The sequence below is a fragment of the Bacillus rossius genome, unplaced genomic scaffold (genome assembly GCF_032445375.1).
Source record: "Bacillus rossius redtenbacheri isolate Brsri unplaced genomic scaffold, Brsri_v3 Brsri_v3_scf70, whole genome shotgun sequence".
In the NCBI taxonomy this organism is placed as follows: Eukaryota; Metazoa; Arthropoda; class Insecta; order Phasmatodea; family Bacillidae; genus Bacillus; species Bacillus rossius.
Window position 1 is genome coordinate 125,659 of NW_026962920.1, and position 19,139 is coordinate 144,797.

The 19,139-nt window shown below is 40.8% G+C and overlaps 1 protein-coding gene across 2 annotated transcripts; it reads right to left on the bottom strand.

Moving 5' to 3' along the window:
- Nucleotides 1–7,599: 7,599 nt before the first annotated feature.
- LOC134545381 (uncharacterized) lies at nucleotides 7,600–15,718 on the bottom strand. Of its 2 annotated transcripts, none has more exons than XM_063388582.1 (2): nucleotides 13,534–15,718; nucleotides 7,600–10,336 (listed from the first exon to the last, which is right to left on the bottom strand). In XM_063388582.1, exon 1 carries the CDS (start codon nucleotides 15,603–15,605, stop codon nucleotides 13,923–13,925), a length of 1,683 nt encoding a protein of 560 aa, XP_063244652.1. In that variant the 5' UTR covers nucleotides 15,606–15,718; the 3' UTR covers nucleotides 7,600–10,336; nucleotides 13,534–13,922. The 2 variants fall into 2 exon arrangements, with proteins under 2 accessions (XP_063244652.1, XP_063244651.1); XM_063388581.1 differs by having other exon boundaries at nucleotides 7,601–10,336; nucleotides 13,379–15,718.
- Nucleotides 15,719–19,139: the final 3,421 nt, after the last annotated feature.

Here is a 19,139-nt window from a genome sequence, read left to right on the forward strand (position 1 = left end):
ATTGGTCACAGGCGGAAGCCACGACCTTAGCCCGGTGAACACGTGAGAACTAATTCTACATAACATTTCATACAATATAATAAACTATTTACAATAAAGAAAACACGACCCTTCAAATAATAATATAAACAATTTACAAATAAGAATGTTTCTTATGTATTTTACATTAAACTTCCCCTAGCGAGCGAATCTCCCCCCCTGCCCTAGCCGCACTGCACATCGGCGCACACGCAACACAGGGCAGGAGAAGGCGTTGGCGTGGCATAGCGGGCTGTGCGAGCTGGTTCGACACTTGGGTCGACGTCAAATGTCCCCCCCTCCCATGAGACCGCTATGTCCGCCAACGTCTCTCATTTACTCTCACGTCACTGCACTGGGGGGTAAGGGAAATACATGCGCATCCTGATTAGGGAGGGGTGTAGTGTGTCGGTCCCACACGCAGAAAGGTAACCAATGCTGTGTACTAAACCGGGGTGCCGCGTCCCTTTGCTGTGCCACAGCCATTTGATAACACTCATAATCCCCCAAGTACGCGGGGGCCCTCCGTGCCCGTGTGGGGCGAGAGTCTGTCATCGGCTCTGCTCCAGCTGGTGGGGAAGGGGTAGCCTTAGGGGTGGATGTGACGATTTTGTCAGTCCCCTGACTCGGGGAGGTAGGAACCTCTCGCTGTATGGGGGTTGCCGTCTCCTCCCCCTCAGAGTCAGGCTCCGTCACCGTCATAGTGAATGTTGAATTTGTCAGACTAATGTCTAGTGGCCAGCGTGGGGCCCATGTCCCCTCTGTCATCTTTTCTCCCTCAGGGTCCGGTTCTGTAATGATCATAGTGAATGTTGAGTCTTTTAGGTTCATGTCCAAGGGCCAGAGTGGGGCCCGTGTCTCCCCCTCTGTGTCCGACTCCGCGCATGCCGCCTTCATCGTCTGTCCCCTTGTCGCGTCTGTCCTGCTTGCGGCCTGTGGTGCCAGGGCCTGGAGTGACTCTCTCCCCTTTTTGGCCGTAGGATCTTGCCCCCCACGTCAGCGTTTTGTCCGCGTCTCCTGTCCTGGTCTGGGGGCGTGTCTCCCTGTGTCACCTTGGTACGTTCGGACTGCGCACGTGTCGGCGTGATTGCACCACGCCCATTCCCCGCAGTCTGCTGGTGCCTGCGTGGAGTAGGAGAGTTGGTCTGTTCTATCCCTGCGTTTGGTGTCTGGAACAGTGATGCCTCCCCGGCGATCATACGCAGATCGTCTCTGTGTATTTTCGCCGGTCGCCCACTTTGTGTTTGAACCAGGTAGGACGTGGGCCCATCTGGCGGATGACCCGTCGAGGTCCTTGCCATTTGGGGGCCAGTCCGGCATGAAATTTCTTGGCCTTGGAGGACAGTGGGTGTTGGCGAACGTACACCAGGTACCCTGGACACAGCATGTTTGGGGGCCTGCTAGACTGCGGTGTGTGGTGCTGCAGATACCTCTCCTGGTTTTCCCTGGCCTGCTCCCTGATAACTTTCAGCTTTTCCCCAAGCTCCTCCCCCCACTCCCCTTCTGTTGCTGCTGAGGCCACCCGGCACTCCCCAGGGAGGGCCAGGTTCTGCCCCTGCACCAGCACCGCGGGAGAGTACCCCGTGACAGCACTGGTACGTCGTCGTAGGCAGTAGAGGAGGTTGGGGATGTGAATGTCCCATTTGGTGTGGTCGTCACCCAACCGGAGGCGAAGCTGTGCTTTGATTTCCTGATTTCGCCTCTCGGTCGGGTTCGCCCTGGGGTGATATGTGGGTGTGTTGTGGTGCTGCACACCCCACCTCCCACACGCCTCCTTCCATCTGTGACCTCGAAACTGACATCCGTTGTCACTGAGCAGTACCTTCGGATACCCAAACCGAGGAAACACTTCCCCTTCCAGCAAGGACACCAAGGTGCCGGACCTTACATTTGAGGTGGGGTAAGCCTCCACCCACCTGGTAAACAAGTCTGTCACCACTACCAAAAAACGTTTACCTCTGGCGGTCCTGGGGTAAGGGCCCATTATATAAATTGCAATGGTCTGGAAAGCCTTTTGAGGCCGGCGGGGGCGCTGAGGCTCCTCCCCCTCCGTCCTCCTCACCTTCCGCTGTTGACATGTGTGACACTGCCTGACGTATTTCCTGACGTCGCTTGTCACCTCGGGCCAATAGAATGATTGCCTCAAGGCCTCCAGGGTCTGCTCGGCCCCGGGATGTCCTGCGAGTGTGTGGTCATGGAAAAAACTTACCACCTCAGCCCGCGCCCCTGCTGGTACCTGGGTACACCACCTTTCCATGTTGCCTGGTACCCGGGTCTGTAACACCCCTTCCAGACAGCGCTGGAACGGCATGACACGCTCGCTGCACTCCGCCACTGCTGCCTGCGTATCTGCGTCACCCAGCTGAGCCTGATGCACTGCCTGAAAGAGGGCATCCAGCGTGTTCGCGGGGCTCGGGTCGGGCAAGGGCTCTGGCTGTGTCACTGTCACTAGGGTAGCTGGCTCGGGAACCACCTCGTCTGCCCGCCGGCGGCCCTGTGGGGGCACCAGGTCCTCCCAGCTCCCCTCGTCCTCGTACTCCGTGTGTGGGTCGGGATGCCGGGACAGCTCGTCAGCTAACTGGTTGGCTTTCCCCGGCACGTGCTCTACATGAAAGTCATAGTTTTGCAACGCCATGGCCCACCTGGTGAACTTAGACTTCCTTCCCTGCATTGTGTCAAGCCACTTTAAGCACTGACTGTCTGTGCGCAATGTGAATGATCTCCCCTCTAGATGGTGCCGGTAGCGGCCTACCGCCCACACCACGGCCAAGCACTCTTGTTCATTCACGTCATACCTGCGTGCTGCTGGGCCGAACTTCGCGCTCGCATACTCAATGACCCGTCGCTCGCCATCGGGTCCCAGCTGATACAGGACGGCCCCCATACCGACCTGACTTGAGTCCGTCTGCAAGTACAGGGGCTCGTCCGGTCGCAAACGTGCCAGGGTATGACTCTCCCTGAACAGGCGCTTGACCGTGTTCAGGGCATGGTCGGCCTCCGCCGTCCAGCGATACTTAGTCTTGGGCGATAACAAGTCTGTCATAGGGGCTGTGACTGAGGCAAAATCCGGAATGAAAGTCCTTAACCAGTTAAGCAGACCTAGCAGCCGCTGCAGCTGCTTCCTCGTTCGGGGGGCTTGTTTCGCGGCGATCAGGTCAAGATGCTCTGGGAGAGGCCTGCACCCCTCCGCGTTGACCAGGTGTCCCAAAAACTGAAGCTCCCTCGCCCCCAGACGGCACTTGTGCGGTGCGCAGGTCAGCCCATGCCTCGCCAGCCGCTCGAGGACCATGGCCAAATGACGTGCACGGTCCTCCCACGTTCGTGACCAGATGATCACGTCGGCCAGGTAGGCCGTGACAAACTTGCCAACGAACCCGTCCAGGACGCGGACCATCATGGCCTGGAACGTCGCGGGGGCATCCATCAACCCGAACGGCATGACGCAGAACTGGAACCTGCGGCTGTCAGGAGCAGTGAAGGCTGTCTTTGGGCGGTCTCTTGGGTGGAGAGGCACTTGCCAATATCCCGACTTCAAATCGAGGGATGAAAAGATGGTGGCATCGCCAAGACCCGCCAGAGCGTCTGTGATATTTATTAATGGAGGTGGGGCCGGAATGGTGACAGAATTTATGGCTTTAAAATTAACACAAAACCTCAATGTCCCATCCTTTTTCCGTGCCATGACGACCCGGCTGTTATAGGGCCCCTCGCTAGGCTCGATAATGCTGTTCTGGAGCATTTCATCAATCTGCTCCTGAATGACCTGTCGTTCCTTGGTTCCAAAGCCGTGAGGTTTGACAAAAATCGGTTTGGTTGGAATACTATGTTCCGCTACCGTGGTCCGCCTCAGCAAATCAGTGGTGGCGAATACCCCTGGCTGCTGGGCCAGCACGTCCTCGAACAGCTCCTGGTACTCCTGTGGAACCTCATTGCGGATTTCCACGAGTCTGATAGGTGTGTGGGAAACTGGGGTTTGTGGGTGACCTACACCGTACACCGTTCTGCGGCCCTGCTTTCCCACATGTAGCTTACCCTCACTGACGTCGATGCTCGCCTCCTCCTGGATCAGCCACGGGAGGCCTAAGATCAGGTCCTCCCGTAAGTTCCGCATCACTAGACAGGTGGTCCGACTGCACTGGTCACGTATCTCGATGTTTATCTGGGCGCGCCCAGACGTGGGCGCGCTGGCTCCCTCTGTTGCTAGCAGGACTTCCTCCCGCTCCGGCTGACAGCTCCCCTCCTCCACCAGGTGAGCCGCGACGTAGGAATGGGTAGCTGCCGTGTCCACCAAGGCGTGGATGGGTCGCCCATTCAGGCGGACAGGCACCCGCAGAAGTGCAGCCCCGTCGCTGCCCAGCCTGCCCAGGCTGGCTGGCTCCGCCTCGCGCACCGCTGGCGCTGCTGCCGCCCCTGATAGGGCCCGGACGTCGCCAGGTGACGTGGCATGGGGGGCAGTGGCCCTTGCTGCGTTGCTGCTGCTGCGCGGGGTGTCTGCCACAGCCATTCGCGCCAAGTTGGTTGGCGGGGACAGTGGTGCTGTCGGTAGTGTCTTGGCCAGTGGTACTGTTGTCCGCACGCCGCTCCTCGTCGGGGACCTGGGGCGTGTTAGGGGCGGGTCGCCCAGGCCCCGATCACATCCGATCGGCGCCGTGTTGTCTCTCTGTTGATCCGCCGGGCGGGAGTCCCGGGGACAGTGGCCGGCTGTGTCACTGCCCCCTACTGGGAGTTTACCGGACTGCGTCCCTCCTGCTCCATCTTGGCCCACACGGCTGCACGAGTGGGACACTCCCCATGCCAATGGTATTCTGTGCTGCGGCAGTACTGGCAGCGAGGTGCTCGGCCTCCTCGTTGTTCCCTGTTCGCCCGTGGTTCGTCCCACCGGGCTGCTGTCCCTGGTCTAGGTGCCGTCGGCGTCCGCGCACCGCGGCTGCTGGTCGGTGTCTGGTACGGGACCACTGCCAAAGCGTCCTCCGGTGTTACTACGTTCGCCGCTCGTGGTTCGCGGCGGGTCCTCTGATGTCCACTTCCGAGTCTACTCGCCTGTACATCTGCTTCCACCTCACGCGCCCTTTCCACGAATTCCGACAAGTCCAGTCCCGTGGCACCTCGCATAAATGGCCTCAAGTCTGCCAATAAGAGTTCGCAAATCACTGGCATAATTACACTAGTAGAGCCCTCTGGATCCAGGCGGCCAGACGCCCTCGCCCTCGGCCTGCCTCTCACTGTACAACATCTGTTGACAACTGACTCGTGCTGACTGCCCGTCAAAACGTCTCTCAAACAGTTTTACGAACTCCTCCCACTCTACCACGTAGCTTCCCGTGTCCGTCCACCATGTCCGCGCCCCGCCTCGTAGCTGTCCACACTTTTTGTCAACCCAGTTGTCCTTTGACACATGTCGCAGCCTGGGTTTGCACACCCTGACGAATGCCCTAGGATTCTCATGTGGTTCTCCGGCAAACTCCGGTAACGATGTCGAGTCCGGTACAAGGCGCATGGCAACTGGCAGTTGTCCGTAGTTGTCCACACGCGTCACACTGTCCTTGGCGCTGCCCGCGAACTGTCCGTCACTCGCCTCGGGAGCCTCCCCCTTCACCGCCGTGCCCCACGGACACCGACACGTCTCCTCTGTCTCCCCTCTCATGTCACTCGTCACTGGATACGTTAAGTCACACCACGCACACGTGTTTCCCGTGTTCCCTGCCGCCGATAACATGTTATCCTTTTCGCGGTTGTTATCTCCGCGTTCCAGGCTCGCCTGACACTTTCCCTCCCGGCTGAAGTTACGCGGTATCTCCGCCGCCTTATCGCTCAACCGATCCCGGCGTGAGACGCGCCGTAATACAAGCCGACTCGTTATCTTGCGCTCCGCGCCGCTCTGTCGCGCCGACTTGTCGCGCCGACTTCCTCTGCACCTGCGTGCCTTCCTTCCCGTCCCGTGGCGTACGTGACCTGCACTTTCACTGTCTTTACCAGATTTTTCCCAAATTTGAAAAAAATTTGAAACTTTGAAAAATTTGAAAATTTAAAAAGTTTGAAAGTTTGAAAATTTGAAAATGTTTGATAGGCCACCAAGTTGGGCGACACTTGTCGTCGCCTGGCCGACTAGCCCCTGAATGATAGTATTTAGCTGGCTACTCAGTGTTCGGTAGAGGGTTCGGGCCGCGTGGCCAAGGGACTAAGTCACCAGGATAGCAATTAATACATCCAAAGACGGTTTCCAGGTTCTTTATATACGGAAAATCAAACCCTTTACAAGGGGCTGCCGTGTTCCCGCCTGTTACTGATCCTGTAGGGCGAAGCCCGGTTCCACGCACTGTTACTGTATGGGAAAATACGTGATGTCCCGTTCGTGAGGAGCAAGACCCGATAATTACCGTGCAAACGAAGGCGAAAATCCAGCCCGCAAAAAAACTCCGCGACTCGTAAACTGCCGGAGAAAACACGCACGCGAGAGCAGTGCCTGACTGCACGCCACGACTGAATGACACGATGACACACCTAAATGACCACACGACTGTGACAGAGGAATCACTTCCTCTCGGCAATGCATGAACTGCAGCGAAACACCACGCCCGTTCTCACCGTCTCGGAGAGCTCTCGTAGACACGTCTGTCGCCTTCTAAGTCCAGCTGCCGACTGCCTACCTCCCCGCCTCGCGCGACCCAGCGCTCGCGTCCCACCCCTCCTCGCGAGCCCACGGAACACGCTGATTGGTCACAGGCGGAAGCCACGGCCTTGGCGCCCGGTGAACACGTGAGAACTAATTCTACATAACATTTCATACAATATAATATACTATTTACAATAAAGAAAACACGACCCTTCAAATAATAATGTAAACAATTTACAAATAAGAATGTTTCTTATGTATTTTACATTAAACTTCCCCTAGCGAGCGAATCTCCCCCCCCGCCCTAGCCGCACTGCACATCGGCGCACACGCAACACAGGGCAGGAGAAGGCGTTGGCGTGGCATAGCGGGCTGTGCGAGCTGGTTCGACACTTGGGTCGACGTCAACGCGCACACGGCAAAATATAAAATGGCGACGGTCGAATGATTACATACGTCTTGTATTGCAAAATAAGAACGGCGATATCTCCAAAAGTAATTGGAATTTTTTATCTCCGCAGACGGTTTTGAAAAGAGGACGTAAAAGAGCATACAATGAAAGTTATTTCATATTTGTACGATTTTTTTTGGCGCTAATCCGTACACTACATATTTACCAAAAAATTTTTAACAGAAATAAAGTTAAGGAAAACACTGTCCCGAGGTAAGAAATTTACTGATTGTTTTAAAAATATTGCTCTCCTAAATCATTATATGTTACGTTTACCGATATTTAGTTAAATGATTTGCCTTTTTTATAAGGAAAAAAATAAAATCAATATTTATAAATATTAGTGCATCCAGACCATCCTCTGTCTCCTGTAAATTCCTACACGTAATGCATGCCAATTTGCATCCCGCATGAATATGCCCAGGGTTTTCCCTGTGTCTATGCAGTTTTTACCTGGGCCCAACCTATCTCTAGTTATAGTCTAGATTTAAGAGTGAGGGGAGTTAGTCATAGCGCCAATCGCTGCCATGGCTGGCCAATCCCCTCCTAGCACATGATGCATGCGACCCTCTCCCTGCATGGCTAATCCCAGCATGACTAGGCGTATAGGCTTCGGCCTGAGACGCACCTAGGTCCCTCCCTAACCCGGACCCCTCCAAAATACACTTAGTTTTAGATAGGTTAGGAAAACAAAAATACCTATAGCTACAGCTTTTGAACGTGAACAATGACATCGTTTTTTTGATCTAGCAAGAGATATTTTGAAAAATTGTACCAAAAGTGATAAAGATAACACTATTCCGGGATATGTAGACAGTGAAACCGGCTATAACAATTTTTTTAATGCCTTAAAAAGTGCAGCAATTTTTTTATTTTTTTATTTTCTATAGAAGACGAAGCAGGCAACATTAAAATGTTTATCTTGCTTGGTTCAAATCCTAAACCCTTATATCTGTCAATGAAGGAAATGAATTAAGCTTTCAGCTTGGTGACCTCTAGATCATTACAAAAAAATGAAGGGCTATAAAATGCTAATGATATACCTAATGACAGAACAGATGGGTGGAGTAACGTAAGAACTCTGAGAAAACCAACTAACCACTGCAATGTTTGCTATGTTCCCCACTATCAAAAGATCCATTAATGACCTTGCTGAGAATGGTGACAGAAAAGTGAGCACTTAAACACAGAGACCTAATTTTTGCCTCTCATGACCACATTTATAAGACCACAAACCAAATAATGCTTTTTACCTTTTCCCCCATTAATTTAATTACCTTACCTTTACAGATCGTGAGCAGCAGGTAATGACCAGTATACTGAATGAAGTCTTTGAGATTAAGGGCTTCTTATGTGTAGGAATGTTTGCAATTTTTGAAACGGCCCTTTTCGGAATTTTATTATTCTACTAATGTTAAGTCTCTTCTCTACAAATTTGCTTTGTTCTCTGTTACTAATTATTATTAATGTAGGGCATCCTCCATCCATTGCATACCTTTAGTGAACATATTAACATATTATATTTTATTATATTTTTATTCTCCTCGCTGGTTTTGTATGTTCAACTACAGCTGATTCAGTTGTGTCTTTATATTTTTAATTATTTATTTCCATAGTTTTCCATGGCAAACAATGCAAAACTTCAATGGTGTTTATCCAAAAATTGGAAGTAAATCATATTTTGAAGGTTTGCTATGTAACAAATCATTATTTAAAAATTTATTTTAATGTTTAAATTCAAGAAAAGTTTTCTGATGTGTGTTCTGAGAAAAAGAAACATTTATGGAAGCTTACTGTAACACCAAAAATGAAGTATGATGTTACTGATATCATTTGTGTTTGATATAATTATTAGTGTTAAAAGTGCATTTGCAGTGCTAATATCTGATTCTGTTCACATACAAACATAAGTGTGATAACTAAAATGTAGTATGACGATTTAAGAATTAAGTGTTATGTTTAATCTCTTTCCCTAACTGTTTGATGAATATTTTAAGTGCAAATGTGCAGTTTGTAGTTCTTATGTTAGATCTAATTCATTTCATACAGGCTAATGTGCATTGTTTTATGAAGAATAGTGTTGTAACTCCCTCCCTCTCTTTTCTATGGTTGTAACAAACTGTCAGATTAAATTGTTTTGTTCCAAAATAGAGCAATGCTCTTTGGAACATTGCAGAAAATAAAATTTTAAATATTACAAAGTCTAGCTAGCACAAATATTAATGTAAATCAGCTCCAAGACTTAGTTGTAAATGTGAAATTAGGCCTATGTGATTACAATCTTCTAGCATTAAAGGTCTAGTAAGCCTACCTACATTTGTATGTTAAATAATCCAAGTTCATGAACATTTAAAGAAATTGTTGCAAATATTTCAGTTCAATGAACTGATTCAAATAATAAATTATAGGTTGAAAGATAATCTAGTAATGAAGCCAATAGTATTATTAATTAAAATCTTGTCTGTAATCTCAGAAGTCAGAGAAGTTGAACCTTCATGCAAAACCCAGAGCTGGTTGGCAATATTTTTTTTTTATTTATTAATCATTTTCGGGATATTTTTTATCAAAGATTGATTAATTTACATTGATTGATACCAAACATAGTATACAAGAACTTCAGAATACAGATTTTCCATCATATCAAAATATTGTTATTTAAAAAAAAATTATTTTCTTTTGTTGATAATACACTTATTGGAATTGGCTCTAGAATATAATAGTGAATAATCTGTACTTGTCTATGATTTTTTTTTTATGTAAGTGTATATAGTAGTGTTTTTTTTTAATGGTTGTTGGCTAGTGTTATGTATGTATGTGCACTATATGCAAATGGTAGTTCTGATAGTATATGTTCATAATAACTAATATGCTGATATCAGACTAGCTCAAAATTGGTCTATATTGTACATATATGAATACTTTATAAGATATGTATTGAAATATTATTTGAGTTAAGGAAAATTGTTACTGTAGTGTGTAGATGATTGATTGATTATTGGAAAAAAAAATTCCTTCTGACAAACATTAATAAATTTTACTGCTTTTTATTAATCCTCCATAAAAATTCACAAGTCACCATGGTTACCATCTTCCAGCCACAAAACAAATATTATCAGTGATTTTAAAATACATCAATAAATATTATCAGTGATTTAAAAATACATCAAATAAACTCTCTCGCTGCATTCATGAAATAATTGCTTCTTTACATTGGCCAGCCAAAGAGTAGATAAAAAAAGCTGTTCTCCACAAGCCTGAAACAAAAAAGAAATCAAAGTTAAATGATTTATATTGTACTAAAGAGAAATGAAACTGATAAATAAATGTATCAAAGAAAAAAGTTATGCGTACCCCAGAATGATAAATTACTTTCAAAACCATTTTAGTTAGAATTTTGATACATTCACAAATACTTTTGGTAAATTCTCATTTATGTACGACAATTAACATTTTTCTTTGTCCTTTCAAACAGATATTTTTTTCCAAATACTTTTTGAAAAAAACTCATTTACCGCATGTGAAAAAAAATTATATGCAAAACATAATTCTATTTGATGCTTCAGCAACATTGAGTTGTAAAATTAAGCTCTTGTGCCCATTATTGCAGAAAAACTAGGTATTTAACAATCCAAGTAACTAAACAATTTTAGAAGTATGTTTCTCAGGGCCTCAAGTGATGTATTTGCTTGTTATTAGCTTAAGCAAATCTAGGCTTTGATTCAAGCAAAATGTTTACAAGTTGAATTCATTTCATGTAATGCATGTCACATAAGCAGTTCTTTTTTTTTTTTTTTTTTTTAAGTATCTAATCAAAGTCTTCGGGGAGAGTATTAGTAGGTAGGTTACCAAAATTTGTAAGATTCTATATGTATCCTATATGCTCATATTTTAGTCGTATCAACAAAATGCCTACACGAGAATAGATGTCAGCATGTTATTTTGCAGCAGTCGATGGCATTACTTCATAGTACAGTTGTGAAATCACTACAAAATGTGTCGGGTGTATATTGCAATGATTTACAATTATTATCTATACTTAATCGCATAACTGCAGAGTTCAGAGGGAGTTAGAAAATTAAAATATACCACACATTGTATTTTTTGCTTCTAATAATATTAATTTATATTCCTACAAAGATGGATTCAGAAATTTCCTAGAGTAACAACTTTTCCACACAAACCAAATATGATAAATAGTAATTCTTAGTACTACGTACTTCGCCAAATAAATTATTTTTAAAGTCTAGGTAAACTTACCTAAAGAATTGCTTACACCATTTTACAGTAGTTATGAAGAAGTTACCTTTCCCTAACCATTTTCGTGATTTAACAGCACTTATGTAACTAACCTAAACAAGTATTGCAACTGTGAACTACAGTATAACCCTGTAATTGTTTTCAAGTGAGCATGAGGAAAAAACATAAGCAGTTGATGGAAATTTAGCCTATCCAGTGTTTTAACGTTTTACCAATGGACTCAAGTAAGTATAATGTTAAAAACCATTGATCAGTACCCTTGATGCTTGAATTTGCTTAAACAAACCAACAATTATACAACTTCGTTGCGCATCAATAAAGTAAATCAATCATCAATACAGTAAACATCTTCGATTACACTGCTCTAATTCCCAAAGATATTTTAAAAAAATTAAATAAATGGTTTAACAGTAGTTTAATGTTCAAGCAGGTAAGTATAAACAATACAAAATTTGTAAAATCATGTGAATGGTTGGTTAGCTAAATTTAAAAAAAAGGTTATTTTCTTTTGTTGCTGCTTATCCATAAATTAAATTATAAAATTCTGAAAATACCTTTTCAGACACTAAAAACCTTCCTCTATTAAAACTGTAAACAGCTTTTCTTAATTCCTACTGGTTTTCAAGAAATCACATTTTGCAGGTCACACTAGACAGCCTATGCAGTGAAGCAGCTGTCGCCATTTTTTCCTCTAATTGCATTGCAGATCCTGTGGTTTTCCATATATATAAGAATATATATATTTTTTATTTGCATATTATAACCCAATGAAATGTAAATAATAGTTTTAAAAAAGTTACGAGTCTCTAATGTGTATCCAAACCAAAATGCCAACCCTTGACAGTGATTTTTTATAGCAGTATTTAGGCGCAAAGCGCAGATTAGTTACCTGCAATAGCACGTAGCCTGACGTATAAAAGGAATCATTTGTTACAAAATGAAAATTTATTTTATATGTCAGGTTATGTGTTGTCTCACGTAAAAAATCAGAATTTTGCACCTACAAAATGCTAAAAAATATCGCTCTCAAGGACTGATGCTTTGGGTTTGAAATGCACAATAAGTCACATAACTTTTTTAATGTTATAATTTACGTTACTGCAATGCAATATCCAAATAAAAAATACAAAATTTGTGTATGAAAAACAACAGGATCTGCAACTCAATTAAAGAACATGGTCACAGGCCCTTTACTGCACAGGTAATGCAATGAAACTTATAAACAGTGATTTCTCAAAAACCAGTCTGAATTTAGAAAAAACTTTTTCAGAGTAAATACAGGTACATATTTAAAGTTTAAAAAAAAAAAGTGTCCAAAGTTTATTTTGCATACAAAAAGCAGCAACGTGAGATAATAACCTAAAAAAATCACTGTAAAATGTATATTGGTTGGTTAGATTAGGTTAGTAACATCCAACCGTTCAATTGATTTTACAGAATTTTTAATTCGCGCTATCCTAAGCTAACCAAATGTAAATTCCACTGTACTTAGAATCACTGTACGTATAATGTTACTGACCTAACAAATTTCATTGTATTTTTAATCCAGCTAACCCAAGGGCAGTATCTCAATATTACAGATTTGTAATAAATAATCCTAACCTATCCACATGTTAAACATGATAAACTACTTGCAGTATCAAACAACCCTCATAGAGAATAATAATTTTAAACATGTCAGGAAGTAAAAAACACTTAAGGAATTTATAATTTTTCCTCCAATACCCCAAATTATATTAAGTGCACTCACATGAATGTAATTTAGCTCTGGTAACAATTATTTTAAAATATTTTTACTTAAATGTGGTTAACTGCTACACACCCGCAGAAAACATTTCTTATGATTGTATACGTTGTGCGCTCATGAACATAAGATGAAATCCCCACAAGCTACCTAAAATTTAAAAAAATAAGCCTATAGTGCACAAAAATTTATATAAGAAATTATTACTTGCCAAGAATAACACAAGCAATGTTAACTTGTAAACTGACAAAACTAATCTCCTAACAAATCAAACAGAAATAGCTCAATAACTTACCTGAAAATCTCATAATTAGTAACAAAGAAATATTTTTGTGCATGTGTTTTACTCTTAAAAAAATATAAAATAACATTGGTCTACAATTCTTTGAATCAATAATGCAATGTTTGTATATTGAACGTACAGATAAAAAAAAAAAAAAAAACACAAACCCGAACATGTACGAACCAGCCCGAAGGACATGTCGATCTGAGGGGGTTAATCTTCGGCCAGTGTTGCCAACCAGACAGATGTGAAATTCCCATGTTATGGCAAAAAAAATCCCATTTTTCTACAAAACTTCCCACGTGCTATTTTAAAAAAAAATTAGTAACACTCTTAGAGCTAACATTAACGTAAAGGTATTTATTTCAATTTATATTTACACAAACACATTCACTGTTAAATAAAAAATTAATTTTAACTTTCGTCATTTGTAGTGCAGTACAAATTCTTCTTGTTATGAAGTTTTAGGTGGCTTTCATGCACTTTGAAAGTTGTGCAGTCAATGTTATTTGTTTGAAATGCTGACCTGACAACACAAACTGCATTTAAGGACTCTTCACCCATCCTCTTCCTTTATTTTGGTTTTTATATCGGTCACCATTGAAAAAATCCTCTCTGCTTCTGCGTTGGAATGAGGAAGAGAGAGAACACATTTAGCCAGTCTACTTAAGTTTGGAAAACACAATTTGTCACTGAAATCTCTTATTTGAGAGATATTATCCCACATTGTGTCAATATCCATTTCTAATAACTTCTTTTTCTGATCCACATCAGTTATACTATGTTGCAGACTTCTCCATTCGACAGCTAAATTATTCAAATCAAATCCGCCTATTTGCGAAGCTAAAGTGATTAAATCCTTAACTTCATTTCTCTCTGACTTTTCAAGTGCAACAGCTGGATCTACAAATTTCATTTCTCGAAAGAGTTCACTGTCCAAAGGCAGACGTTTTTTCATTTCATCTGTAGCACAAATGTAGAACTCAAGGCACTTCAGTCTGAACTGCTGGACACTCGAGGCACAGTCTTCCGGCAATGACTGCAAAAACTTCTTACACTCAGGTCCGAGATAGATAGACTCTAAGTTGAGAAAATTTGAAGGATGGTTCACATTTGTCTGTTTCAGCTGATTGAGACACTCAGCTTTCAAAACGTTTTGTGCAAAATTGTTTATCAGGGTGCTAGATGCTTCCAACAACTTGTGTATAAGTATTTTTCTTGACTGAAAAAGTGCATTGAAAGAATTAAAATAAGTCAAAACATACTTGAGAAAAAGCAAATATGCCTTGGTGTAGTGGTTCTGTAGTTCATTAAAAATGAACTCTGCACTCTTAAGTTTATCTTCAACAATGGCAAGTTGGAAGTATTGTTGCAAAGGTTCCCAGTTCTCTAGAAGACGAACAACACATTGATGCAATACCAACCATCTTGTACCAGATAATTTGAGCAACTTACGCTGTTCAGTGTTAAAAAACTCTTGAAACTCTCGCAAAATGGCACACCGCTTAGCACTTCCAGAAATATAACTGCACACACATCGCAATAATTCTTCGCATGACCGGGGAAGTTTCTCGCATGCTTTGCTGGCTATTATAGCAGATGTATGACAGATACAGTTAAGAACTATCAGACCTGGTGTTACAGTCTTTAATCTTGTAACAAAAGAGTTATGTGAATTAAGTGTCTCGACTGTCTTTTCTGTTTCTACTTGTGCAACAATGTTTTTTACTACTTGTGTGCATTTTGTGCGACCTAGTGTAATATCGGCAGCTATTTTCGAATCACTAAAGACTTCCTTAATCACTGGAATTAAATGCTCAACTACCTGGAATGCAACATTATGTTCAGCGAAAAAAGTTGCTAGTTTTATTTCTGCAGTCTTCACTTTGTCAACATGCACCTTGTTTTCATCTTTTTTTGCAAAACAGCTCAAAATGCTTTGGTTACTTCCTATTTGTTTAACATTTTTGACATGCTTACCTGTAACTGCATGTTTTTCCAATTCACTTTTGCCACAAGAAACAGCCACATTACAAGCTCGGCAAAATGCTTTATTCTTGTCGCTATCAACAGGCTGCAACCAACCTCGAAATTTTTCTTCTTGCAGCCACGAGTTCTGAAATGTTTTGGCAGATGTGACACGTTTTTTAACATGTATTTCACTATTGTCTTCATTGTTACCTGATGAAAGTTTTTGTTTCTTTGTGTGAAAAATACTCTCGTCACTTACATCACACATGCTGTACAAACTACCAATTATTTACGTTTTACGACATGTAGCACGATTTTAAAACCTACGCAACTTAATAATACGAAAAATGCCACCAACCTTTATCTATTAAAATTACCTTGGTCAAGTTCCATATGTATATGACCAACACCAACAAAATACATACTGTAGGATTCCATGATGGTTTTACACTAAAAACCTCTAATTAAAAACATCAACTCACGATAATAGACACAATTTTTTTAATTAAAAAAATCAGAAATGAATAAAAATATCTTATATATGTAAAAAAAAAGTTCAAAAAATTGTTTAACCGGAAAATAATTTTGTTTTAAATAAACGTACTTTAAAAATATACTAAATATTAACATCACAAAAACAATAAGTATTTATAATTTGATAGGGATAAAAAAGAGGATTTTCCGAAATTAAAAAATAATTCCAGCGTTAACAAATTGTTTTATTTACAATAGGTAAAATCCATAATTTTTAGCTAGGCCGTAAAATCTTATATATATATACTTTTACCAACAAAAAAGTGCGCCGAATGACTGAAGTAGCTGACGCAAAATGTGCTTGAATTGAATAATTTTTTCATCATTCTCAATCAAGAAAAAAAAAGTTTTACAATAAGCATTCAAAAGTGAAGTTCTACTCAGCAATAAACAAGAAAAATTTAAGTTTAAAAAAAAAGTACCTACTTAAAACAAAATAACTAACTAAACATGGACAACTGCAGCCCGATTTTTATTATAAATTTTAATTTATAGGGAACAAACTAAGAATTGTCCACACATAACTTATTGTTCCAGCGTTAGCACAAGGCTTTCTTTACAATTTGTACCATCCACAATTTTAAGCTGGGCCGTGAGATCTACTATATATACTTTTACCAACAAAAAATTTGATAAATTGTTTTCTTCATTGTCAGTCAAGAAAAAAATTTATTTACATTAAAAATACAAAAGTGAATGTTCTACTCAGCAATAAACCAGAAAATATTTAAGTTTGAAAAATAAGTACTTAAAAAAATACTAACTAATCATGGCCCACTGCAGCCAGATTTTATTATAAATTTTAATTCATAGCGATAAAACTAAGGATAGTCCACACATAACTTATTATTACAGCGTTAACCCAAGGCTTTCTTTACAATATGTACCATCCACAATTTTTAGCTTGGCCGTGAGATCTTCTGTATATACTTTTACCAACAAAAATGTGCGCCGAATGACTGAAGTAGCCTGCGCAAAATATGCTTGAATTTAATATTTTTTTTTTCTTCATTGTCAGTGAAGAAAAAAAAATTATTTACATTAAGCATACAAAAGTGAAGGTTCTACTCAGCAATAAACAAGAAAATATTTAAGTTTGAAAAATAAGTACTTAAAAAAATACTAACTAAACATTAACCACTGCAGTCAGATTTTTACTATAAATTTTAATTCATAGGGATCAAACTAAGGATTGTCCGAACATAACACATGATTCTAATGTTAGCTAAAGGTATCATTTACAATTTGTACCATCCACAATTTTAAGCTGGGCCGTGAGATTTTCTGTATATAATTTTACCAACAAAAAAGTGTGCCGAATGACTGAAGTAGCCTGCGCGAAATGGGCTTGAATAAAATAATTTATTTCTTCATTCTCAATCGAGAAAGAAATGTTTTACAATAAGTATACAAAATTGAAAGTTCTACTCAGCAATTAACCAGTAAATATTTAAGTTTTAAAAAAAATTTCTTCAAAAAACACTAGCTAAACATTGACAAATGCAATCCAAATTTTTATGATAAATTTTAATTCATAGGGATCAAACTAATGATTGTCCGAACATAACATATGATTCCAATGTTATACCAAGGCTTTCTTTACAATTTGTACCATCCATAATTTTAAGCTGGGCCGTGAGATCTTCTGTATATACTTTTACCAACAAAAATGTGCGCCGAATGACTGAAGTAGCCTGCGCAAAATATGCTTGAATTTAATATTTTTTTTCTTTATTGTCAGTCAAGAAAAAAATTTATTTACATTAAGAATACAAAAGTGAATGTTTTACTCAGCATTAAACCAGAAAATATTTAAGTATGAAAAATAAGTACTAAAAAAAATACTAATGAATCATGGCCCACTGCAGCCAGATTTTTATTATAAATTTTAATTCATAGGGATCAAACTAAGGATTCTTCACATAACTTATTATTACAGCTTTAACCCAAGGCTTTCTTTACAATATGTAACATCCACAATTTTTTAGCTTGGCCGATAGTTCTTCTGTATATACTTTTACCAACAAAAATGTGCGCCGAATGACTGAAGTAGCCTGCGCAAAATATGCTTGAATAAAATAATTTATTTCTTCATTCTCAATCGAGAAAGAAATGTTTTACAATAAGTATACAAAATTGAAAGTTCTACTCAGCAATAAACCAGAAAATGTTTAAGTTTGAAAAATAAGTTCTTAAAAAAATACTAACTAAACATTAACCACTGCAGTCAGATTTTTAATATAAATTTTAATTCATAGGGATCAAACTAAGGATTGTCCGAACATAACACATGATTCTAATGTTAGCTAAAGGTATCATTTACAATTTGTACCATCCACAATTTTAAGCTGGGCCGTGAGATCTTCTGTATATAATTTTACCAACAAAAAAGTGTGCCGAATAACTGAAGTAGCCTGCGCGAAATGGGCTTGAATAAAATAATTTATTTCTTTATTCTCAATCGAGAAAGAAATGTTTTACAATAAGTATACAAAATTGAAAGTTCTACTCAGCAATTAACCAGAAAATATTTAAGTTTGAAAAATAATGTCATCAAAAAACACTAGCTAAACATGGACAAATGCAATTCAAATTTTTATGATAAATTTAATTCATAGGGATCAAACTAAGGATTGTCCGAACATAACATATGATTCCAATGTTATACCAAGGCTTACTTTACAATTTGTACCATCCATAATTTTAAGCTGGGCCGTGAGATCTTCTGTATATACTTTTACCAACAAAAATGTGCGCCGAATGACTGAAGTAGCCTGCGCAAAATATACTTAAATTTAATATTTTTTTTCTTCATTGTCGGTCAAGAAAAAAATTTATTTACATTAAGCATACAAAATTGAAGGTTCTACTCAGCAATAAACAAGAAAATATTTAAGTTTGAAAAATAAGTACTTAAAAAGATAACTAACTAAACATTAACTACTGCAGTCAGATTTTTAGTATTAATTTTATTTCATAGGGATCAAACTAAGGATTGTCCACACATTACTTATTATTCCAGCGTTAGCGCAAGGCTTTCATTACCATATGTACCATCCACAATTTTAAGCTGGGCCGTGAGATCTTCTGTATATACTTTTACCAACAAAAATTTACGCCGAATGACTGAAGTAGCCTGTGCAAAATATGCTTGAATTTAATAATTTTTTTTCTTCATTGTCAGTCATGAATAAAATTTATTTACCTTAAGCATACAAAAGTGAAGGTTCTACTCAGCAATTAACCAGAAAATATTTAAGTTTGAAAA

Coding starts and splice junctions, on each gene's coding strand:
- LOC134545381 (XM_063388582.1), bottom strand. CDS start 15,605: ATGTGTGATGTAAGTGACGAGAGTATTTTTCACACAAAGAAACAAAAA.